General features: G+C 40.6%; 1 protein-coding gene across 1 annotated transcript in view; it reads right to left on the bottom strand.

Moving 5' to 3' along the window:
• Positions 1-20,963, bottom strand: part of TRPC4AP (transient receptor potential cation channel subfamily C member 4 associated protein) — a 37,589-nt gene extending 16,626 nt beyond the window's left edge. Inside the window, exons 1-7 of the mRNA XM_063140593.1 lie at positions 20,790-20,963; positions 12,051-12,179; positions 10,247-10,363; positions 3,987-4,044; positions 2,761-2,816; positions 1,059-1,187; positions 35-236 (exon numbers count right to left, since the gene is read on the bottom strand). Of these exons, the coding sequence (XP_062996663.1) occupies positions 35-236; positions 1,059-1,187; positions 2,761-2,816; positions 3,987-4,044; positions 10,247-10,363; positions 12,051-12,179; positions 20,790-20,963 (865 nt within the window). The remainder of the gene's footprint in view (positions 1-34; positions 237-1,058; positions 1,188-2,760; positions 2,817-3,986; positions 4,045-10,246; positions 10,364-12,050; positions 12,180-20,789) is intronic.
• Positions 20,964-25,303: the final 4,340 nt, after the last annotated feature.

The raw sequence follows: 25,303 nt of genomic DNA on the forward strand, positions 1-25,303 counted from the left end.
TGGAGTTCTTAATGTCAGAAATGGGAAGCTTTACCTTGATTAACTTCTGCTCGAGAAGGGCCCAAATTCTTTTTCTGCTGAGCATTTTTTGCTAGTAGTGTATGTTTATCATCACTGCCTGTGTCCAGCTCTGAAATTGTAACTGCAAGGATCCTGCAGAAGTTTGCAAGCTGCTGTTGGTCAAAGCTAGAGACTAGATTGGAGAGATTTGGAATATCCTCTAACTGAATCATTTCCTAAACAGAGACAAGCGACATGTTGACTGGTAATGAACCTTAGATTATTAAAACCCAATATTCTTTCCAAACTTCTTGCAGATGTATATAGATATCACAGTCTCAATTTACCACTCAACATAAATAAACACTTTCCTTTGAATATTATTTGCTACATGGCTTATAATGATCCATACAGCAATTGCTTAAAATGGATCATACATATCGCACATACTTTGCTGCCATCTCAGCAAAGTAAAGCTTCTGCTTCTGTTGGGTTGTCCCAATAATGTTCTTCCTTGACAAGTCAGTACTCCCTCTCCCTTATAACAGAATGAATAACCTTCAGGTGAGACTGGCTGATGATCCTATTTGTCTATATTATGCCATCTTCTGTCATTTTTGTTCCTTGGGTTGTATCCTTTCATGTCAATTTGCTAATGCAAATTACACTGCAGTAGTGGTAAGGGACCTCTTGTGCAACACCAGTTGTGCTAGAGGTCCCTCTATTATTTCTTTCAGCAGCCTTTCTCAACCTGGGGCGCTCCAGGCTGGGGCATTCTGGGAGTTGTAGTCCAACACATCTGGAGAGTCTCAGGTTGAGAAAGGCTGTCTTTCAGGGTTAGGCAGGATGAAATCAACAAGAAACTGCTCAGCTACTCTTAAAATTTATGAAGGGAAAACAGGCTAGAAAGAAGGAATATGGGTTTCCATTCAGATGCAGGATAGTTTTCTGTTATTTAACTCATGTGCTTCTCCTTTCAAACAGTCAAGGGGGTTCCAAGATTAATAATAACATGATTGTATAGGCTAGTGATAAGTTTCAAAGGATTATTGACAAACCTTTTTTACTCCCAAAATGTCTTCAATAAGCGTGGCTGTTTGCAGGAATGTCTTTTTGTTTGTCATCAATGTAAACAAAAACAACACAAAATCATTTCTTTCTGCCAATCGTTTAGTGACTCCTTCAGTCTACAAGAATAAGAAAGTGGACAGAGATGAGCATAAGCTGACACTGCTACGGCAAACACCACAATTTAATTATCATATTCCAAGATCCAGCACAAGACATCCAGGACAATAACCCAGGATTGTGATCTGTGGTGTTCTTTCTAGTAGTTCCAGAGCAGAAAACAAAAAGGAGAAACTCAAACCCTTTGGTAGAATATAACTAATGCAGAATTAACGCTCAACCATGCACTTTAATGCTGCTGTCCTGATGTGTGTGTGAAAAGAGAAGGTTTGCACATGCTCTGTATCACGAAGACATTTGTCAGACAGGACACTATTAAAAATCAAAACTGTATCTTGAATAGCAAAATCTCAGTAATATGGAATATATGCAAATCTAGTAACATCTGTCCACTTCCTTCCAAATATAGCTACATTTAATGAGTTCCAGTTCTGAAACTTCAAACTGGTTTCCCGTAAGATAGTGCTTAGAGTTACAGGATCTTCTCTCAGTGCAAGAAGCTGCAGCCACCCACAGGGGAGAAGTCTGGCTTTGTTTGCTGAAAATTTCAATGGCTCCCCAGCTTACAGACAGAAAAACTGGAGTTCTCCTTCCTCAGCCAGGGCAATTAGACTCTAATGGGATATTATGACCTGGTTCGCACATCATGCTGAATGATTATTTAACACCAGAATTCTAGGAGGAGTGGAGTGCGTGAGTTGTGCATGTGCCATTTTGGATTTCAATTAACAATCCAAGAATGCCCCATTCCTGGGTTGTTTCATGACATCCAAACCCAGAAAATCTGGGTTGTTTATGGTTAAACTCGCAGTTAACTCAACTCTAGGTTGTTTAACCCATAAGACATCACAAAACAATTCAGAAACAGGGTGATCCAGGTTAGTTAACTGAAATTGAGACTGACTTGCGCTCTCCATTATTTGAAATTGCAATTCCTTCCAGTTTTCTTGGTTTTTAGGTGGGGAAGGCGTAAACTCTCAACAGGAAAAGCTAGGTTGTTCTGATGTGAATCATAGGACCAGCTAAGAAAAGCATCTAATAATCTTGGCAGGGCATATAAATACTGTTAGAAGTATCAACTTTTGCTTCCATGCAGTATTTATTACTATGAAATCAATATTGCTAAAAATTTAATCTGATAAAAGGATCTAAAGAGTAACCTTTTATAAAACAAAGACATAGTTTTTACAAATACTACTAACATAGTTAACATAAAATCATAGATATCAGAGAAAGATGCCAATGCATTTTTAAAGTAAGTGAAAATAGTTTTGACAAGGGAACGTAAACATATCAAATTCCCAGAGTAAAGCATTGCATTACTAAGCATCTGAAATTCTTCAGCTAGCAATGGTATTCTTATAAAAAGAATATTCTTATAAAAAGGATATTCTGACAAAATGCAAATAGGAACAAGTTTCTTGATACACTGCAATAAGTGAAATGTCATAGAATTCTTTAGCATCAGGATTAAATTAGTGCTTTACATTTTTCTTTATCAGGTCAAGAATACCCTAAGCCTAGCTGCACCATAAAGCGAAAATTCTTGTCAGTGCATAGAATATAACTTACACATATGCAAGTGTTGTACAATATGCTTAAACAATCCTTGATAAGGTCATCACTTACTGCAAGAGATAAAACACTAGTTAGAGCCTCCCGAACAATCAGCCTCACACTCACACCTATAGGTATAATTTCACAATACACTGTATAACACAAATAAATGCAAAAATTATAAAAACACAGCAGGCACCTCAGCTGGTAAAATATAACAAGCTTAGAATTAGTGACATGGGGCAGTACCCCATGCTACCACACACTAGCAGGACCCACCACTAGTACTAGTGTTTCTTAAAGCAACCAGAAATGAGCCAAAAGGCTAGTTTCTAGAACAGCGCAGGTCAGCACAAATTGCAGAAAGGAGCTCTACTAATCTGTCCTGTTTTGGTTCATTTCTGGGATTGCTTTAAGAAGGACTAGCTTCCTGTTGTGCCAATGGTCTTCCCATGAGTGCCACAGAATAGGTGGCAACCCAGTAACTGCCTAACTTTGGAATATATCACCCAGGGATATTAACCTAAAACATATGAGTTTTAGGTACCGGGGAAAACATGTCCCTTTAGCCATGCTTTTTAGATTGTGCTGTGTTAATTCCTCTTACCAATTTGCATTGCTGTGTTCTGCTGAGTTATTAATTTTTTTAAGGATTTATAATGAGTTTTATTTTATTTTATGATTTTATTAGTTCTGTAAAACACCCTAAAAATTGAAAGGTGAAGTACAACTGTGTTACATAAAGATAAAACCAGATCTGATCAAACCTGTACAGAGAAAGACAAAACTATGAGAGCCAGCAGGCCATTTGTTCAGATCAAGATCATATAGCAAATATGAAGCATACCATTAAAGGTTTCTGCGTTTTCAATTGTTTATACAAACCTGTCTACTGCTGATAGATTAAGTTGCAATTACCTTGCAATACTATTCTGAAAATATTGCCAATTTTATTTTTAAAAATAGAAGTGTTAGATCAGTGATCAAATAAGAAATTGTGAGGCTAAAAGACTTTGGCTTATTTTTATTTACCTTATCTTTAGAAAAACATGGCCTTTAATTTAAAAGATACCACCTCAGGAACCATGAGAGTTTAGAAACTCCTGAGTTAAATCTGTAATTTTTATATATTGTCACTAATACACACAGTACAAGCAAACTATATTCTTACACACATGCATTAGAAACCAAGACAAAAAGCTGAAACAAGGCTTTGTGATGGAAATATGCTATTTACTTACTCTTCTGTTTCTTCTTCTGTGTGATAAGAGTTGGTCTCATAAGTATTTCTACTAGGAGCTGTGAATTAGGTACAATATTACATTAGTAAAAATAGTATAAGCACTACTTTAATAGTAGCTTAAACTGATTTGTTGCAATTCTAAGCAAACTCCTAAAAATCCCAATTCACCTTTTTCAGTACTATACATAGCATCTAGTACCTTGACATTACTATGCTTCTCTTCTTAACATTACTTCACAAGCAAGTCTTCACAATAATTGTATTCATACATAGTGCTAAACCATTTGTTTAGTGATATGTGTCCAAGTCTAGAGCTCACACAGGAGGAGGAGACAGGAAGCTTTCACTTCTGTTTTTAACTAACAGCAGTTTTTTGATATATCCAAACTTGACAAATTATGGTTAGTATTTATTTATTTATTACATTTATATACTGCCCCATAGCCGAAGCTCTCTGGGCGATTTACAAAAGTTATAAGAGTATTCACTATGGGCGACAGAAACAAGCCAGCTTCAAAACATGGTAAATGATCCTAACCTGTTTCAGACATGGCATTTGGATGACATGCCATTTGGATGATTATTATCAGCCTAATAAGCTGAGATATGGAGAAGCTTTATGCACTCACATGCAGCCACTTTGCTGCTCCCTTCATCTCAGCAAACAAGCTTGGAAGCCACAGTTAAGCATACCTTCTCATTACATCGGAACTGGGAACTATTAAAGGATATGGAACTCAACCCTAAGTCAACTTGATGGCTACATGCTACCTCCAGTATCAGAGGCAGTATGCCTCTGTATACTAGTTGCAGAGGAACAAAAGCAAGATGGTGCTATTGCATTTATGTTCTTCTTGTGAGTTTTCTACAGGCAGCTGGCTGGACACTTATATGAACAGAATGCTGAACTAAATGGACCCTTGGTCTGATCCAGCATTGCTCTTATGTTCTTAAACCATAGCTTCATATCCTGGCTTGTTTGGAAGCCATAACCATAGTTTCCCACTTCAACAAGAAACTATGCACCATAACAGAGAGAACAGCTCTAACAGTGTTCCAAAATAGTCCTCACAATAGTATAGGAAAGAAGACAGACTATAAAGCGATGTTTATATACTAATGCCCAGAGTTTGAACTCTTAATACATAAAGGCAAATACGATTTGATAGGTATAACTGAAACTTGGTGGGATGACTCCCCATGAGTGGAATACAGCAATTGAAGGGTAGAATATGTTCAAAAAGAACAGAAGAAAAAGAAAGGGAGGTGGAGTCATAGAATAGTAGAGTTGGAAGGGCCCTATAAGGCCATCGAGTCCAACCCCTGCTCTATATGTTAAAAATACTTAGCCCTGCACAGAAATACAGGAGGATTTATTTATTTTATTTATTTATTTAAGGATTTTTATGCCGCCATTCAGCCAAAAAAGGCTCTCATGGTGGCTTACAAAAGTATTTCTTGACAGTCCCTGCCCACAGGCATACAATCTAAAAGACATGACACAAAAGGAAAGGGGATTGGGAGGGAGGAGGAGGAGGGGGGAAAGGAAAGCAAATTCAGGCACTACAATCTTAGTTGGAAAGTTCAGCAGTTACAGGTGACAGCAGGAGGGAGGGGGCTTTCAGCTGGAGCTGGACCCAGGCATGCTGGAGAGGTGCCCGGCTGCTGCTTCCTCCCTCACTGGTGGCCTCTGCAGAGACAGTTGGTAGCAGGAGGGAGGGGGCTCTCAGCTGGAGCTAGACCCAGGCACGGTGGAGGGGTGCCTGGCTGCTGCTTCCTCCCTCACTGGTGGCCTCTGCAGAGGATGAGCCTGGTAGCCCGATCGAGAGCATCTCGATTAAAATAAATGGGGCAAGGAATAAAAGAAGCATGATAGTCGGAGTTTACTACTGACCACCCAATCAAGGAGAAGAGGAAGATGAAACTTTTGAAAAGCAAATTGCCAGTGTTTCAAGGAAGTGTGATGTAGTAGTGATGGGAGACTTCAATTACCCCAAAATCTGTTGGGAGACAAATAGTGCCAAAAGCGGCCCTACCAAGAAATTCCTGACATGTGTGGCTCATAACTTTCACATACAGAAAGTGGAGGAAGGAACTAGAGGATTGGCTATCCTTGACTTTACTGACCAATAGGGATAACTTAGTGGATAAAGTGGCAGTTACAGGAACTCTGGAGGAAAGTGACCACGTCATACTTGAATTCTTGATTTTAAAGGAAGCAAAAGCTGAGTGTAGCCATACATGTACTCTGGATTTTAGGAGAGCTGATTTTAATAAACTCAGAACTATGATACATAAAGCCCCATGGCAAGTGGCCCTAATGAGAAAAGGAGTCCAAGATGAGTGGGAGTTTTCAAAAAAGGTAGTTTTAAAGGCACAATTACAAACAATTCCAACAAGGAAAAAAGATAGAAGAGAATATAGATAGATAGATAGATAGATAGATAGATAGATAGATAGATAGATAGGAAGGGTATATATAGGAAGTGGAAGGAAGGCCAGGCTACAAAAAGACTACAGTCAGGTAGCACAGAAGTGCAGGAATGGCATCAAGAAGGCTAAAGCTGAGAATGAGCTGAGGCTAGCGAGGAACGCTAAAAGTAACAAAAAAGCTTTCTTTAGGTATGTGCATAGTAAAAGACAGAGGAAAGAAATGGTGGTTCAACTGCTTAATGAGGATAGCAAATTGATAACAGATGAAGAAGAAAAGGCCGAAAAGATGAATTCTTACTTTGGCTCAGTCTTCTCCCAAAAGCAGGTCTATGACACCACCACAACTACCACCACGGCAAAAGTGAAGTACAAGCTAAAGGGGAAGGATTGCAGTTTGAGATGGATAAACAAATGGTCAAGGAACACCTAATTCCTTTGAACAGATTCAAATCTCCAGGGCCCAATGAACTGCATCCTAGAGTAATAAAGGAGCTGGCAGAAGAACTTTCATTATCTTTGCAAAATTATGGAAGACAGGTGAAGTGCTGGACAACTGGAGGATGGCTAATGTTGTCCCTATTTTCAAAAAGGGCAAAAAGGAAGAACCTGGGAACTACAGACCAGTCAGTCTGACATCCATCCCTGGGAAAATTTTTGGAGCATTTATAAAGAAGTCAATCTGTAAGCACCTTGAAAACAATGCAGTAATTACAAGATGCCAGCATGAATTTGTCAAGAACAAATCCTGCCAGACTAATCTGATCTCATTCTTTGATCAGGTATCCCCCCTTATGGACTGTGAGAATGCTGTGGACATAATATATCTTGACTTCAGCAAAGCTTTTGACAAAGTACCACATGACATTGTGATCAGCAAACTAGCAGAAAGTGGGCTAGATGGAGCAATTACTAGGTGGATCCACAGTTGGCGACAGAAACGGACTCAAAGAGTGCTTATCAACAGTACCCTCTCAAACTGTGGGGAGGTAACTATCGGGGTACCACAGGGCTCAGTCCTGGGCCCAGTACTCTTCAACATTTTTATTAATGTCTTGGATGAGGAGGTGCACGAAATACTTCTCAAATTTGGTGGGATAGCTAATACCCTGGAAGACAGAAGCAAACTTCAAAGTGATCTTGATAGGCTGGAGCGCTGGGCTGAAAACAACAGAATGAAATTTAATAGGGATAAATGCCAAGTTCTATTCCTAGGAAAAAGAAACCAAATTCAGTTACAAAATGGGGAATACTTTGCTTAGCAACACTACAAGCGAGAAGGATCTTGGAATTGTTGTATAAACAAGCTGAATATGAGCCAACAGTGTGATGTGGCTGTAAAAAAAGCAAATGCTATTTTGGGATGCATTAATAGAAGTACAGCCTCCAAATTGTGCGAAGTACCGGTTCCCCTCTTTTCAGCACTGGTTAGGCCTCATCTTGAGTATTGTGTCCAGTTCTGGGCACCACACTTCAAGAAGGATGCAGACAAGATGGAGCGTGTTCAGAGGAGAACAACGAGGAAGATCAGGGGTCTAGAAACAAAGCCCTATGAGAAGAGAGTTTAAGAACTGGGCATGTTTAGCCTTGAGAAGAGAAGACCGAGGGGAGACATGATAGCAGTTTTCAAATATTTGAAAGGTTGTCACATAGAGGAGGGCTAGGATCTCTTCTTGATCATCCCAGAGTGCAGGACACAGACTAATTGGCTGATGTTACAGGAAGCCAGATTTCACCTGGACATCAGGAAAATTTCCTGACTGTAAGAATAGTACGACAATGGAACCAATTACCTAGGGAGGTAGTGGACTCTCCCACACTAGAGACATTCAAGAGGCAGCTGGACAGCCATCTGTCAAGGATGCTTTAAGATGGATTCCTGCATTGAGCAGGGGGTTGGACTTGATGGCCTTCTAGGCCCCTTCCAATTCTACTATTCTATGATTCTATAGTTAATTGTACTTCCCTGCTTGTTTCACCACTCAGAAAGCCAAGAGCTATGTAATTCCATGTGCACGTCTTGGCTTATTAAATCAAGTTCTGATCATATAAATGCGGTTCATGAAGATGCAGATAGTTGAAATCACAACTAAAACCTTCCTTGCAGCCACACTGGATGAGAAAGGCGTCAGGGAGAACATAAGCTCAAGGCTTGTGCACTTACTGTTGAACTATGTACAAGTAAACCTATCCAGAAACATTCTGAACATTTTATATTGAAAACTAAAGTTCTATGAAAAAATATTATAGAAAAAAAAAACTTCACCGTGAAAATGGATCAGAACAACTTGGATAAATTAACTACCTTTACATTTCCAGTGGAAACTACCTCCACCCAAGTGTATTAAGTTTGTTTTTGTTTTTTTAAAAAAATACAAATATTGACTGAATATACAAGCCTAAAAACGTTTACACTGTATCATTAAAAGAAGCCCCACTATATATTATTGAAGTATCAATGTTAACCAGACACAAAATAATGGATATGGACTTTTATTCAATTAATATACACCTCTCTTTAAATTTCAAAGGCAAACTTCAAGACTAGACTAATACAGGACTAGATGAACAAAAGCAGGCTGCTGTTGGAAGAAACAATGTTACTCCGAAAGCATTCCAGGAAGCTACAGCAAAAATATCTAGAGGACTATGGGAAACCTCTTGCCCTTGAAAGAGGCCCTTGCACATTCTTGCACCTTGTAGGAGTTATCCTATCCTCCCTTCAGTATCAGTTCACACAATACCACTAATAGCTGACGCTATCCCAAAGCAAGAGGCAGGGCTGGCTCTCAGTAGTGGCCCAGCATACACTCCTATGTGCTGCTAGTACAAAGCAGAGGATTGGATCATGAATCTTCCCTCTGATCACTAAGTAGAACACCAGTTTCTTCTTTGCATAAAAGCTGAGAAAAAGATATATTTTTTACCAATTTTAAAAGCTATGGGTTACTTAGCGCAATATCCATGTTGATTAAGACACTACTTCAACGAGCACCACTACACAGTCTTGTGAATAATATTTTTAAATTATGTAGGTTATACAAACAAAAGCTTTTCATAATTCCTCAATGAACATGGAAGAGAAATTAAATGATTTTGAGGCAGTAGGCAACTCCATGTTTTAGTGTAAAATATTTTAAATAGTTTTACTACTTCAAGGCAAAGTTTTGAAGATTCCTTATTAATAAAAGATGTCATTCTAGATTTATCTTTCAAGAGGGAAGTATGCTGTTACCCGAGCCTTGAACGATGACCTTGTGTTTAATTTATAACTGATTTTCAGTTGGGTCTATCCAAGACCCATTAATTATGATCATAAAACATTTAATTGAGAGAGACAGAAAGAGAGAGAAGGATCCAGTTATCAGATTTATCATCTTCCACTGAAGTTGAAGCTATATTAAAGATTTATTACAAAATATGCAAAAGAAAACAATACACTTTGTACCTAGTCAATTTTAGTCCAGAAACTAGATCTTACATCTTCTTCTGGATTCTGTCAAACTGACTTGACTGATAATTGCAAACCACTTTTGAGCAAAGCCACTCCTCAGCCTTTGTAGCACTAAAAAGGGATGTCCCAGGGCTTCTAGAAGGTTAAGGGGCAGCTGGCTGGCTAGTTTAGTACAGCCTCATGTACTACTGTTGGCCCCCAAAGCATTGACTTGATGAACAGCATAAGCGCAACCACCACTTCTGAGCTATTAGGTACTGAGAATCTCAGTGGAAACAAATGGGCTGGTCATATGTGTAATGCATGAGAGGAAGCTTTAAGTACACTAGAAATGTGTAGGCTCAAAAGCAAAATAGAAACCATACACCACTTACATCAACTCCTCCAAATAAGTCAAATGTGTATGTATTTGGAAAAGTGGATTCTTGAGCATTCTTTCTCTCTTCTGTGACAAATGCCATGGCTTCCATTGAAAGGAGGGGAGAAATTTCCTGGCAGGAGACAAAAACAAAGTTTCAAGTACTCAGATATACTTCACATCATAGCATCTTAAACTAGTTGCAAAAATTAGTGAATGTTACCTCAGAACATGTTATTTTCAGAACATCAATTTACAGCACCAGATACCCAATTTCATCATAAATATATCCACATGGATTAAACTACTGTATCAGTAAAAATAGCAGAAAGCAAAATAAACACTCTGTGGTCATATTTAGTGTAAACCTATTGTAATCAATGGGACAAGTTAGTCATGACTAACTTAAGTTGCACTGATTTCAATGGGCCTACTCCAAGTGTGACTAAGACAAGGTTCGCACAACATGCTAACCCATCACAGGTGACTACCCAAGATAGGTTAACATGCTTTGTGAACCCGGACTGTTCTTATCACGATGCTTTCCCCCAAAACAACCCACTTTGATAACCAACAATCTGCGTAGGGGTTCATGATGGGTTGGGTTGTTGTCTGAACCCAGACATGCCAACTCATTGTGGGTAAAGAGCATTGGGCAGCGAGCCTCTCAGCAAGAGAAACCCCTGCCGCTCTTGCTGAGCAGGGCTGTGATTTGCAATCACAGCCAAGCCGCTGCACATGCCCTTTACCCCTTGCCAGTAACAGCCCCTCCAATGGTGCCCAAATAGCACCTTGGAGGGCTGTCAGCCCCGCCCCCTCCACTTCATCCTTGCCAATTCCCCTTTCCTGGCTCCAACTGCTTTCTTGATTGCAGTCGGGGCCCTTTTGTATGCAAAAACAGGACCAGGAATTTTCCCACACACACTTTCTCATGCCCCAGGTAATGTGCACATTTTTAAAAAATAAAAATAAAAATCTATACAAGCCTATGCAACTGATTGGCTCCATAGGCATGTATAGGAATTCTAAAAAATTGCCCACATTTCCTGGGCTTAGGGAAGTGTGAAAAGCTTTTTCCAGCTGTTTTTGTGCACAAGCAGGGAAAAAAGAGAGCTGGGAAGGGTAACTTGGCAGGTCTGTAGACAAGTTCCCTGGGATGCCATGTGGAGGACTGATGGGGAGGGATGAAGGGGCAAACAAGCTGCGCACTGTGGATTGTTTGCCTGATGGTGTAATGAGTATGCTAACCACGCAACAGGTTGCTGGCAAAACAACCAACAATACATGGCTACTCACCCATCATGGGCTACTGTGGCAATTAATGAGCCCTAAATCTTCTTCATACAACCTATTATATTGTTAATCAAGTCAGATTTGTCAAGCTTCTAAATATGCAAGATTAGGAAAGAAGTATTTTGAAGTAGAGGTGTGAAACTTAATATTTGCTAAATCTCACATTTCATATGAGTAGCATTTGACCTAATAACCAATTCTGACTTCATTGCAAACTCTACTGCAGAAAAGGGCGACCAAGATGATCAAGACATTGGAGCATCCTCTTCATAAAAAACACCTAAAGCTTTGGACCTATTTAGCTTAGAAAAAAGAAAATTGAAGCAGAATAGGATATAGATTTATAAAATTATGCATAGTGTAGGGAGAGACGAGTGAGTGGGATATCACACTGGGGACACATCTGTGAGAATCAGTGAATTATGTGCAATCAGTGACTGGTTTAAAGTATCTGAGAAATATAAGAATGGATTAAACATAATAAATCTGTCTCATACAACTGTATGCTTATCAATCATAAACATTACCTTTAAGATGCTTTGGCACTGTGAAAAATCACTGTTGGGATGACTATTCTCATACAGCTTCTGTAAGAGCAAAGGAATTCCATTCCACTTTGCTTGTTTATCTCTTTCTTTTAACAAAGCTTCTGTGATCTACAAGATAAGATGACAGATACATTTTCAGGATTAAAATGTTTTATCTTGTCCTTAGAGTATGCATCATTATGATTCCCGGTTATTTAAATTGCTCATTTTATGTGATAGTGTGTATTCACTATTACACTAAATGTGGAAAAATAATTATCCTTTTAATTTTTAAACTAAAGTTACTATAAACACCCATTAGGCAGGAAATATACAACCAGACATGCTACATCTATTTTGAGTAATTATAATTTTCAGAAAACGTGCATGAATGTTAGGGTGGATCAAAAAACTTAGTGCAGTATCCAATGGGGCTGCTCCACCTCTTTTGGTTTTGTTGCACCCAAAGGAGCAACCACTTGCAGATCAGGGTTTTGCACTTCTAAAAATAGCCATGGGAATGCTTGTTTCCAGATCAGGACAGGTCAGCAAAGCTCCCTTCTGTGAGCTCCACTGTCTTGCCCTATTATGGCTCATTTCGGGCTATTTCAGGTGATTTTTTGAAGTGTGAAAGCCCCATTGTGCAAGTGGATGCTCCTGAGATCACATGGGCATAATAGGATACTCCCAAATGATATTTTCCTCTACTTTTTAAACTTCAAATCATTTTTTTTCAAAAAAATGTAGACACTGGCTTGGATCCAGACTTTGCTCCTGGTAGCTCCTGAGCAGAGTTCTACATTATACAAAGTACAAAAAGAAAGGCGTTTACATAAAACCATATAAACAGGTAACACAGAGACAACATATATCTAAAAAACTATTTGTTAAACCGTCAGCCAAAGATGATCCAAGACCTAATTTAATATTCATTGTATGCTGCCAAATGCCTGAGAGAAGAGAACAGTTTTAACATGGTGCTGAGAAGATAACAATGTTGACACCACTCGGGCCTTATCAGGAAGATTGCTCCATAACTGGGGGGCCACTGTCAAGAAGTGATGATAGAATCTGGACTTCAATAACATATCAAGAGCCACAGGTTTAAATTCACTTTAATGAAAATGACATGCAAGATCCATCTCTTAAAATTATTGATTTAACATAATCTTTTAAATGCATAATCTGTGTAGCATTATTATCTGACCGGTTACTAAATATTCAAGTATATTCTGTTCGACCAAAAGGCCTTTATGGGACAATCCTATGCATGTTCAGACAGAAAAAAGTTCCTTTAACTTCCAACATTCTCCAGCCAACCATGCCAGCTGGGGAATGCTGGGAGTTGTAGGGCCCTTTTTTCTGTCTAAACATGCATAAAGATGACATTTACCGAACCCTAACAGGAGCCTTCCAAATATAAAGTATGCCTTTGGGTTTAACAATATACTTTATGGAAACAAGGAAACTGTTTTCTGGCATAGCAAGAGAAGTTATTCCTGAGAGGAGAAAACAGCCCAACTATTTCCACCTAGAGATATAAAGTGCCATTGATTCATACTGTCATTGTCTACTCAGTGAAATCAGATTATTGTAATACATATATCCAGGGAATTCTGCTTCATCAAGTTTTGCCTAAAAAGCTTGGATAGGAAAAATTCACAAGTTGATCCAAAAGAACATTGATCTTCACTATTTTTCAAACAGGCGACACTTTGACTTTACGCACCACCACAGAGGCAATTTAGGGCCTTTCCTAAGTTGGGGAGGGCACTCTCCTCTCCCCACAGTCAAATGGAGCTTGTTGTGCACCAGACTTAGCTGGATGTCTTTTCTCCCATCACCATATCCCTCCACATCTCCCAAGCAAGTCCTTATCAGTCAGTCACCATCAGGCAGATAAATTCCAACAGGCTTACTTCATCCTTGGATTGGGATGGATCTTTTTCTTGTCACTGAGAGAGTGATCTGCTCTATTCAGTTTTGCAAGATCTCCCAGTTCAGGTTCAACTTGCACGCTCTCTCTCAACAGAACATTCCATTTCCCCTTCAGTGCCTGTGTGGTGCACCGCTGCATCTACACAGTCATGTTGCCCTTTGCCTCTTCAGCTCATCCTGACTACAGCTGAGTGACTATACCTGCATTCTCCTCTTCTGCCCTTTCCCCAGCCACCTTATAAATGATGAGCAGTCAATTTGGTACCCCCAAAACCTTCCCTGGTAGCCCATCAACTGGCCTACCACTAAAGCAGACAGGGCAAAACCTGAGAGCCCCTGCTGAGAGTGAACTGCTACTGCAAAGAGAAAGAAAGAGAGAAAGAGAAAGAGAGAGGTAGAGAGCTGAACTTAAAGTGATTGGGAGCTGCCAGTGGTCCTTGGGCCTTGTAAAGAAGAATATTTCAGTAGAACATATCACTTTAGCCTTCATAGTTTTTCCATTAAGAATTATCTGATGCTGAAGTTCTACTGAACCCAATACTTCCCTTGATATTTTCTGAAAAACACACTTTTCTTCATGTTCAGCTTATTTTTAAAAACAATGGGTTGGATCCATTTTGGGCCATCCCATGAATGGAAGGGCACCAGGATCCAGCAGTAGCGAGGTTATCTTTGCCAATTCCCCTTTGCCCTGTAGCCCTCTGCATTTCCTCACATGTTGCTGCAGAGTTTCCCAATCCTACAGGGCAGTTTTTCAAGAAGCACAGAACACAACTGGGAATAGGTGCAATCACGAAGACCACTTTTCAACCCTCTTCTTTCAGTGTGAGCAGAACTCTGCTGGATTCATTCCAATTACTTCATTTATCTTGAAAAAAATTAGAGGGTACCTGACAAGTAGCATTTTGGGTTAGGTCTAAACTAGTTAGTTCCAAATGAGATCAGTAGGAATTAAGTTAGCATGATTGACCTTTCACATTGGTTTCAAGAAGATCTTGAAAGAGAGAGCTTCGGCTATGGGGCGGTATATAAACACGAATAATAAATAAATAAAAGATATATGCGTGACTAACCTGGAGTCAACCCAATATAGCTTAAGATTTTAACTGCAGCGGAATCAGAAGAGAAGTCATGATTCCTTAACCTCACTGCTTTGTAACTTTTAGGCAATTGTTACATAATACAGAACATACAGAGGTAGGTAGAGTGCTGCTTTGTGTAAAAAAAAAAAAGATTATGAGAAGGTGTGTTAAGATGACAATGGTAACAAGTACACATTTTAAAGAAAGTTTCAGCATATTTGAAGATTCATTGACAAAAATATAACTTTTGATTGATAGTACTGATATATGGACACAATAGAAATTATTCTAATGTTTAGTCTTTCCTGCACCTTTCTTAGAGAATGGGTTTCTTTCATTCTTGTTAATGTCTACATATAGCAAATATGTTTGAGCTGGTGCTAACAGTGCTCCTACAAGAATGGAGAGTTTTTCATTGTAGCAAAAAGTGGAAATACTGTTGTCATCCACGTGAAAATCTGAATACAAAGAGGGTTCTGTATGCCGAGACAGGCTATACCATGTGACCTTAATTACAACAGCTCTTCAGTGCCAAGCAGATTGTAATAGTTTGCAGAAGAGAGCCACCGATGTTTATTCAGACATTCTGATGCTCATAACAGGACAAATATGTTTTTACTCTACCGAAAATTGAAGCTTTTGTTAGTATGTCTTTAAGACTATGTATGTTCATTGCTAGTGCTAAACAACTTTTTTTTTTTTACATTTCATAAGTTGTGAGTGCCAATTGTCGGCAATTCTTCCCCACGTAGATTGCCAAAGCTTTGTGGAATTTTCATGCCAACCCTGCATACTGACATATCTAAAATTGAACCAACAATTTACTCAGTATCCTGAATTGCCATAAATGCAATAGTCACATTTTACACACATTTTACACAATACTCTTCTAAGAGAATTAAGGCAACTTTTTGTCACACGTCTACTACAGCCCAGTAAATGAGAAGTTTACTTAAAAAAAGAAAAGACAGATCTTACTACACGTTTCCAACTCAAAAACACACCTTAACATAAGGCAAATCATGTCACACTCAAATTTCAGAGTATCATAATTCTAAGTTAACTTCACTGCTTTTCAGTGCTAGATTCCCTCCCCATGTCAAAGAAACATAGTCTTAAACCCCAAGCATATATGCATCATGTATTAAGAGGCATAGTTAAGAAGACATTAGGTCCACACTTCCAGGTTATAGCACCCTCCCACCCGTTTTCCCAAGCAACTAGTGAACATACTTACTACTGGAGGTAGCACACAGCCATCAGGATTAGCAGCCATTGATACCCTTCTCCTCCATGAATTTATCTAACCCTTTTTTAAAGCCATCAAAATTAGTGGCCATCATCTGCAGAAGATGCTGTTCGCAAACCTTGTTGTTAAGAGATTCTAAGGAGTCAGGGCAGGTGGAAAGCTACCACTTGTGGGCATTCCAAGGGTGAGGCAGACCCAGGTACTGTCAATGGGGGGTGGGAGGGAATTGCAAATGCACCAGACCCACTACATTGCAACATGTGGCAAAACTGCCCCCCCGCATACACACACAAATTTTCTGCCCTGGACGCTGCAAGCCAGCAAGTTTTGGGATGTGGTAGAAGATCCACTGCACCTCCTTGGCCCCACTTTGGATTGCTCTACCCATCCTGTTTTATTCTCTGACAAAGGACTGAAGCAAACTTTAAAACTGAATTACTAAGCTTTGGATATTGGGCAGTATAGAAATGTAATAAATAAAAAAAATAAGTTTGCAATCAGGCTTTAAAAAAAGACAGGATTTGCCAGAAACATTTCCTTTAGTACTGAAAACTGACTAGCCTTAGGGTCTGACCATTTTTAATGCCACCCAGATAATCACTGTAGATCACAGAATCCTAGAATAGTAGAGTTGGAAGGGGGCCTATAAGGCCATCGAGTCCAACCCCCTGAGATAAGCCCACTGTCCTTTGGAATTACAAGTAGCTTTAGGATATTTGTAAGGAGCCATGGGCAATTCTTTCAGGTATACTAATACTCTACTCCTTCCTTATATGATGTTAGCAATTTAAAGCTAGTCTCACATGTGACAATTAGAATAACAATTGCAAAAAGGAAGGCAAAGTTACCAGCTAGAGTTACCCATGAGAGAATATGGTAATATGCAACACTTGAGTAGCTTAGTTGTTTATACTCCAACTTTCTAACAGGAGGTGTCTGTGCAGTGAGATTAGAATTTTTCAACTTTATTGACTCTCTAATACCCCTTTTAGGGGTCCTGGGCACATTTGGCATTTCCAAAAGTGCCTTGGGTACCACCACAAATTAGCTACTATGGGGGAGTGGAATGTCCCCCTACAAAAATGTTGGGAGTGCTCTCATCATTTGTGTGTGTGCATGAATGTGCATTGTGTGTGCTACTTACTCAGGATTCTCTGTCTCTCTGGGGCCTTTCTCTCATTTCTCTTACTCTTCTTTCTTTTTTACTTTCCTTCCTTCCTTCCTCCTCTCTCTCTCTCCCCCATCTCTCTGGTTCCTTTCTCTCTTTTCCTCCTCCCTATTAAAGTCAATGGAGTGATTCACTCCATTGCATTTAAGAGGGAGAAGAAAAGGCTGGTGTGTGTGTGTGTGTGTGTGTGTGTGAAAGAGAGAGAGAGAGAGAGAGAGATTCCCCCCCCCCAGGATCCTGTTGCCACAAGGGTCTTTGTTGGGGGGTGGACTTTGCCCCTTCTCCAGTCATTTTGGCAGGGGGCATTTCCTTTCCTGATTAAAGCCAGCAGAGCAATTTGTTCATTGCTTTTAATAGGAAGAGACCCCCTAATGTAAACATTAGCTCAAGGGGGTGGCAATTCTTGAACAAAGAAATTTCAAAGTTATGAAATTGCTGAAGTACAATTCATCAAGAAATTCAACTCTATTTCCTATAGTTTGAATGTGGACAACTTTTTAAATATATCATACTACATATGTTAACCTGCTCACCATTGCAATATCAGTTATCCCCCAACAATGATCTGTGAATGACAACTGTTAAGTTAAACATCAGTTTGTAGTTTCTGCATTGCAACTCACTCCATCAACACGCTCCATCAACACAGTTGATATCTCTCCCCCACACTCACTCCGAAGATATATATATATATATATATATTCTGCCAAAAGTGGACAATGTCCATTAAAGCTTATGCCAGAATAAATCTGTTAGTCTTTAAGGTGCCATAAGACTGTTGTTTTTGCTACCCCCTTGGGAAATCTCAACTAGATCTTCATTTATATTTTCTATCTATAAATCCATTTTCTAAGAGTTTATTCTCTAGAAACCTGAGTGAGCAGCTTATGCATACAAACAATGTTATCATGATAGGATTGAATTGCTAATTTTGTTTGAGATTAAGGATCTCACATATTAAAATCTTTCTTCAGAAATATAACTTCCACTGGAGGAAAAAGAGAAACATTGATAATGTCACATGTGATCAATTTAAAAGCATCTTTTGCTAAATATACCTGAGTTGGCTTTTCTTAGCTACATGTCCTGTATTTATTTTTCTATATTGCCCTATACCAAAGCTATCTTGGCTGTTCACAACAATTATGAACACTTGAACAAGAACAGATGCTCTAAATTGCATTTTATGTCATGGTATGCATTTCATGTACAATAGTGGTGGTATCTGTTCAAAAATTAATTGTGCACAAGAATAGATCCAGTGCTTCAAGATCTTTTGTCTTTCTGAGTCTTGCAAAGTAGTGGCAAGAACCTTCTGCTTCTACACAGGAAGTAATTATGTGCAGCTCCCTGCTGCTTTGAACACAGGAATATTACAGCAGGGTTAAGGAGCTTTGAGCTGCTGCAGCTCTTTTTGCAGCTCACAGAGACTTGATAAAACCCTGAAAAAGTCAGCATTCACTTTTAGCTCTACTATTTGCAGAGAAGAGTCTGAATATCCATTTGGAATGTTTATTGATAGGTGCTTCCATACGAAATTAGCTGGTAGCCATTGTGCCAAAAGGAAAACAAGAATACCGATGCAGCAGGAAAACACACAGAGGAAAGAACATATATGGAAGGAATAAAAACCCATTCAGAAACCTGACTAGGAGTTTAAGAGGAGCAATGTCACCTTTTTCACTCCACTTTCTATTAAGGACTAGAAGACTAGTTATCAAACCAGAGACCTTCTAGCATTGACAAGAAGTTAGTATATTTCATTCACTGAATGGTAGCAAAAGATTTGGACAAGAGTTAAATTACCCTGGTAACCAATTCAGATTTGAAAGTTAAAAATGGACAGCTTTTAGATAGCTAGACTTTGAATCTTACTAGACTTTGAATCTTGCTTCAGTCAAAGCTACATATCAACATTTTTTTATCATGAGAAACTTGTTCCATGTTAATACCAGACTAGTATTATATGAAAGCTAGTGTGGTGTAGTGTTGGACTGGGATTTAGGAGATCCAGATTATAGTCGCCACTCAGACATGAAACTCACTGGGCCAATCTCAGACTCAAAGCCTAAGCTATCTCACCGAGTTATTGTGAAGATAAAATGGACAGGAGGACCATGTAAGCCACCTCAGGTTATTTACAAGAGGAAAAAAGGTGGGCTATAAATGTAGCTATAAATAATAATAAAAAATGTATCTCCACATTCGGGCACTAGCCAGAAACCGGAATAGGAAAAATCATGAAATTCTATCGAAGAAGATGATAATATTTATGTTGGACATTTTGACCTCAATCCAACATAGAGTTAAAGAACGTTTAACCTACTGAAAACCAAGTGTCAGCATACTTAGCTGTGTTGGACTGCAGTTTTAAAGTATATACCATGCATTTTAAAATACCACATAAAGCTTATGCCATTATATAAATAATAATTATTTAAAGTACTTCACATACATTACCTCTCAGTGATACAACTTACTCTACTTTTTTATGATCTGCCAACTGATAGGTTTAGAGCATAATTCTATTCAGGCAGTGTCATGCTCATCTCCAGCCATGGGCTAAATATGACCTGGTGTGTGTGTGTGTGTGTGTGACACACACACAGATGTCACACTTCCAATTAAGTACATCTGACCTGAACACTACTAAAAAAAAAGTGCTAGACTTTACGACTTCTCTGCTAAGAAGTTGCCAATGGAGCCATCGCTCACTTGCAGAAAACCTGTCAAAGTTAGAGATGGAGAAGAAAGCAGGTCCCAGCGGTAACTCCGGGCGCTGAGAAAGCAAGATGAGTAGCATAGAACCACTTTGGGGGCGGGGTGGATAGTAAAGGAAGAAAGAAACAGCCCTAGTTGCTGTTAATGGGTCTCTAGCGCAGCATCCCCCCCCCGCGGTTGTGGGGGGCCCCGGCGGAACGTGCGTGAGAGAGCGAGGCTCACCCACCCTTTCCACTCTGTTAACAAAGAAGGGCCATGTGTCAATGAAGAGCACCAGCAAATGGAGCTGAAACGACCAGGCTGCCGCCGCCTCCTCCTCAGGAGAGCGACCACCTCACCTCCCAGCGCCTGGAGAAGGACGTGGCTCGGGCTCCGCCGCCCCTTCCCCGCCCCCTCAGTCCTTCTCCCTGCAACGGTAAGCCAGCGCTGCCCCCCGAGAGCCTAACTCGTCGCAGCGCAACCTGCCTGAGGCACGAGGAGGGCAGAGGAGCGAGGGGCGATCCAGAACTCCCTCACTCGAGCCTCAGCCTGAGCTCGGCCTTGCCCGGCCTCCCCACACAGCCCGCCTCCGCTTCAGATACCTGAGGCCCCCGCGTCAGGCCCCGGCCGCTGAGCTGCGCCTGCCGGAGCTGAGTCAAGATGTTGGCCGTCCCTCTGCCAGCTGCGCGCCGCACCGGCCCGCCAGGAACAGGAGCCAGGGCCGCTGCTGGCGGCGGCGGTAGCGCCGTCCCTGCTCCTCCTGCCGCTGCCGCCATAGTCGCTCCTGCCCCTGGCCAGACACAAACAGGAAGCGCCCCTCCTCTCAGCGCTTTGTACGGAACGCCTCCCGGGCTGTGCCACAGCGCCACCCGCAGGCCCAGCCGCAGCCAGCCGCCTCCTCATTGGTGGGAGGGAACGCGCACCTCCTTCCGCAGGGGCTGACGGGAAAAGTAGTCTTTGGCCGTGGGCGCCTATTGAGAGAAGAGAGTCCAAAAGGAGGACACGTTGAGCAGCGGCAGCGAGCGCGGGGACAGAGCTGTCATCTTGTCCATCAAAGACGGGACTTCCGGGATTTTGTGATCTGTGTCGTAGGCACGAACGCACGTGGGATTCTTTATTTATTTATTAATTACATTTCTATACCGCCCAATAGCCGGACCTCTCTGGGCGGTTCACAAAACCACCCAGATTCTTTCCCAAGCCTTGTTTTATGTGGACAGGATTTCAGACTTTAAAAACCAAAGCAAGAAAACTACAAACCCTTGACATAGATAGGACCACAACAACAACAACATGATTATGATGAAAAACATATTTACCTCATTGACATAACAATACCTAATGGCTATAACGTTGTAGAAAAGGAAGAGAAAAAGAGAGGAAAATATACACCGCTGGCCATGGAAGTTAAAGAACTAAGGCAACAGGAAAAGGTTACAATTATTCCATTAGTCACATCATCCATCGGCATCACATCAAGGTTTTTCTGGTTTTGGTTTTTTTTTACAGAAAACCTTTAGAAACTGGTCCTACCAAAATACATCCACAGTGACATCCAGAAAGCAGTCATTGTTAAAACATGCTCAATAATCAGTAAATTCTTGAATCATTAAAAGACAGCATAACTCGGCAAAGCTCGTCATGTCTGTCTAGAAACACCGCCTTGAACGAGAAATAAGAGATGATGATGATGATGATAATAATAATAATACTCTTATATGTATTAACATCTATACAGTGTATTATAATATTTGAAGTACTTTACATCTATTATCCAAGTAACATTCACAACAACCTTGCCGAGTAGGGGTGGGGAACGCAGAGCCAAGTCAACATGGGAGAAGCTCTCCGGGCCTGAAGTCCAGTGGTGGGTGGGTCCAAAGGCAAAGGAGCGGGCTGCCAGTAAGCAAGTCTTAGCAAAGGTGTTTCAACTTTTTAGAATGGAGGAAAACTGCAAAGGCCAGGAAACCACCAACCAGTGATTGGTGGAAGGGGGTGGAGCCAAGGAAAGAGGGAGGAGCAATCTTGGGATCCCCAGAGGGACAGAATAGGATCCCAGGATTGCTGCATTTGGCCGTGGGTCTGAGGCTCAACACCCCTGCTCTAAAAGTAAGTCTGAATGATTATCCCATATTTTTTCTTGCTTTGAAGCTTCTTACAGACTGTTCTTGTGCTTATTTACTCAGAACTGAAAGTCATCCCACAATATTCAACTGGTTTTATTCCTGGGTAGGTGTAGGATTCAGTGCAAGTTCCAGGTTTTGAGGGGGGCAGAAGCACACTAAACAACTTGCAACAGGCAGTGGTCCAGACAGAAGTCAAGTTTCAAACTTTTTAAAGTGGAAAGAGCCATCTATACACAAGATTTAGATTGTGGCATTTCTCCCCACAAAGGACAGCTTCTTTCTATAATTATTTTTGATACACCTGTGCAGCTGCCTTTTGGGGGGGGGGTCTTTGGTGCTTTTTCCTACAGCTATATTTGATCCTCGTTTTGTATATGAAAGCCTTTTCTGTTGATGGACTGAGAGAACAGGTATATATGTGCACATCTAGTATTAATTGAACTCCAGATATTTCTTTTTAGCTGCAGCCTTTTAAATAAAGACATTTATGTTTGTGCATTTCAAAACTACATCTTGATTCAACAGTACCACTGTGACTGCTTCAGCCTTAGACCTTATTTACTCCAAATTGATAACCAATAGAAAGCTGTACTTGGCCAAGTGTGCTCCCCTTCAGAAAGCCTGTAATGGAACACTAATCATTTCACTATGCTCTAGGGTAGCCTATCTGAACCTGGTGCCCTACAGATGTTTTGGACATCAACTCCCATCAACCCTAGCCAGCATGGCAAATGGTCAGTAATGTTGGGAGTTGTAGTTTAAAACCTCTGGAGGGCACCAGGTTGCAGAAGGCTGATCTAGGGGCTATGCTACCCATCAATTCCATTCCTAACAAGAAGCTTATTAAACTCCAATCCTAAATATCTTTATATGGAGGCATGCTGAAGGTCACAAGATTGCCATCAAATGCTAGAAGTTGGAATCTGGCAAGGGACTTGAAAGGGGAGTGGGCAAATATCACACTGTTTGCTAATTTCTCTCTGGATTTAGAATGGGTTCCCCATCAAGCCAGGCCACATTAGACTGTTCACAGGTCTGTAAAGCTGGCATGCTGTGACATCAGCAGACAGGCCACAGCTTGGGAACATTTGAGCTGGATGTGGTTTACATTGGATGGATCAGTTCCTCTCCTGGTTCCTGCAAAGGCAGTCCTGAACTCTGGCAAATAACCTCCGCACTTCACAAACAGATGGGTTATCGGTCTCCCCTAAATTCCGTGGAACATTTCGTTCCCAAATTCCAGTGGAGTGGATGACTGCATGGACTTCTCTTGATAGGGTTCATCCTGCTCCAGCTGCCACCTTAACTGGTCCTCTTATGTCGATGCAAGTCCTTAAATGGGACAGCGGCAGAATACGTTGGTGGCAAGATAAAGTAAACACAAGTCTCTTCTCTGTAATTAGAATCACCCATAATCATAAAATGGGAGCTTTTCTATTCTTTCCAGACAAACTGTCTCGTTAGAATGAAAAAAAGGGGGGGGGGGAAATCCCCTATGAATTGCCAGCGTGGAGCTTCTACTGCTATTCTACCAGTCTCATCTCTAACTGTTCCAGGATTTACAGCCCTCCTACTAGCTCATTTATCATCATTTATTATTTATAAAAAGTGCCTAATATGCAATAGGCACTGTACAAAAATAGAAAGACAAGTCCCTGCCTGCAGGGTCACAATCTAAGGAACATGAGACAAAAAACAGGAGATGAAGGGAGAAGGGGGGGGGGGAGAAATTGTGTTAGGTGGAAGAGAGTAAGAAGAAGGGGGGGGGGGAGAGAATTAACATATTCAATAATTAATCTAGAAGTAGGAAAGAATAAAAAAAAACTCAGCCAGAAAATACAAGAGATGCAAAAGAAAAGGTGTTTTGAAAGATTTCTTAAATTGATGCACATAATTTCCTGCTTGTATACAATAAAGCATTCCCCCCCCCCCATCTCGACATCAAATGAAGATTTCAGGCACAGAGCTGATTTTCAACGTAGTTAACTTAGATGAATGGAATTGTAAAATGAGTTAACTAGCCTCTGTCTCCTACTGGTTTGATCACCAGGAGTATTTTACACTAGGTACATATTGGTAACTCTAAATTAAAATCCACTATCTGCATTGTGTCTATTATTGCTCATGGAAGAAAAGTAATGTGCTTTACTGAAAAGCAACATTACATGGATTTAAATCCCTCCTTTAATAGTGTGAAGGCTCTGCTGTCCACCTTTTAAAAATTAGATAGATGGCAATGTCTTTGGCAGAATAATCACATGTGAATCAGAAGCCAATATTTTATTCCATTTGGGAGGTCCCAAAATGACATGTAATTACCCTTTTCATTTCCGAGCTAGGAATGGAACTCTCTGTCAATACCATTAACTTAATGTTTATAGAGTATTCAAAGCGGTCTGTGTACATTATCTCAACAATCTTTACAATAACCCTGTAAGGCAGGTTGGTGTGTTATCTCCATCTTGCAGGTAAGAGGCAAAGGCTGGTAGCATAGTGCAGGCACATGGAAGAGCAAGCCCACCAGCTTCTTTCCCAGGTCCCAAGACCTCTCTCCAGGCAAAATATCTTATCTCCAATAAACAGCTGATCAGGGAGAAGTCCTTTTCAGTGCTCAGTGCTGAGAAAGGGAGTCTCCCTCAGCACTGAGCAGGGAAAATGCTCCTCCTCAGCTGATCTGCACGTAAACCAGGTCCATGAGCTGGATCCAGAATAGCATGTAGCTACTTTAAAGGAAGGGAACAGTGAGGCATTCTTCACAATTCTCCATACACCCCCTCCTGCCATGGTTCCTAAAAAATTGTTCTGGAGGATTGGGAGACCCTCCAGGGCAGCATGAGAAGAGATGTAAGGGGGAATGAATGAAAACAGCCTCCCAGCCCGCTTCCTCAAGCAGGGAGTTCCTGCTGGATCCTGCTGCCCCTGTTAATGGAGTGAGCCTTTCTATTTGTGTAATGGCCAATTTGGATCCAGCCCTATATCTCCATCAGCTC

Source organism: Elgaria multicarinata, chromosome 1, assembly GCF_023053635.1.
Source record: "Elgaria multicarinata webbii isolate HBS135686 ecotype San Diego chromosome 1, rElgMul1.1.pri, whole genome shotgun sequence".
In the NCBI taxonomy this organism is placed as follows: Eukaryota; Metazoa; Chordata; class Lepidosauria; order Squamata; family Anguidae; genus Elgaria; species Elgaria multicarinata.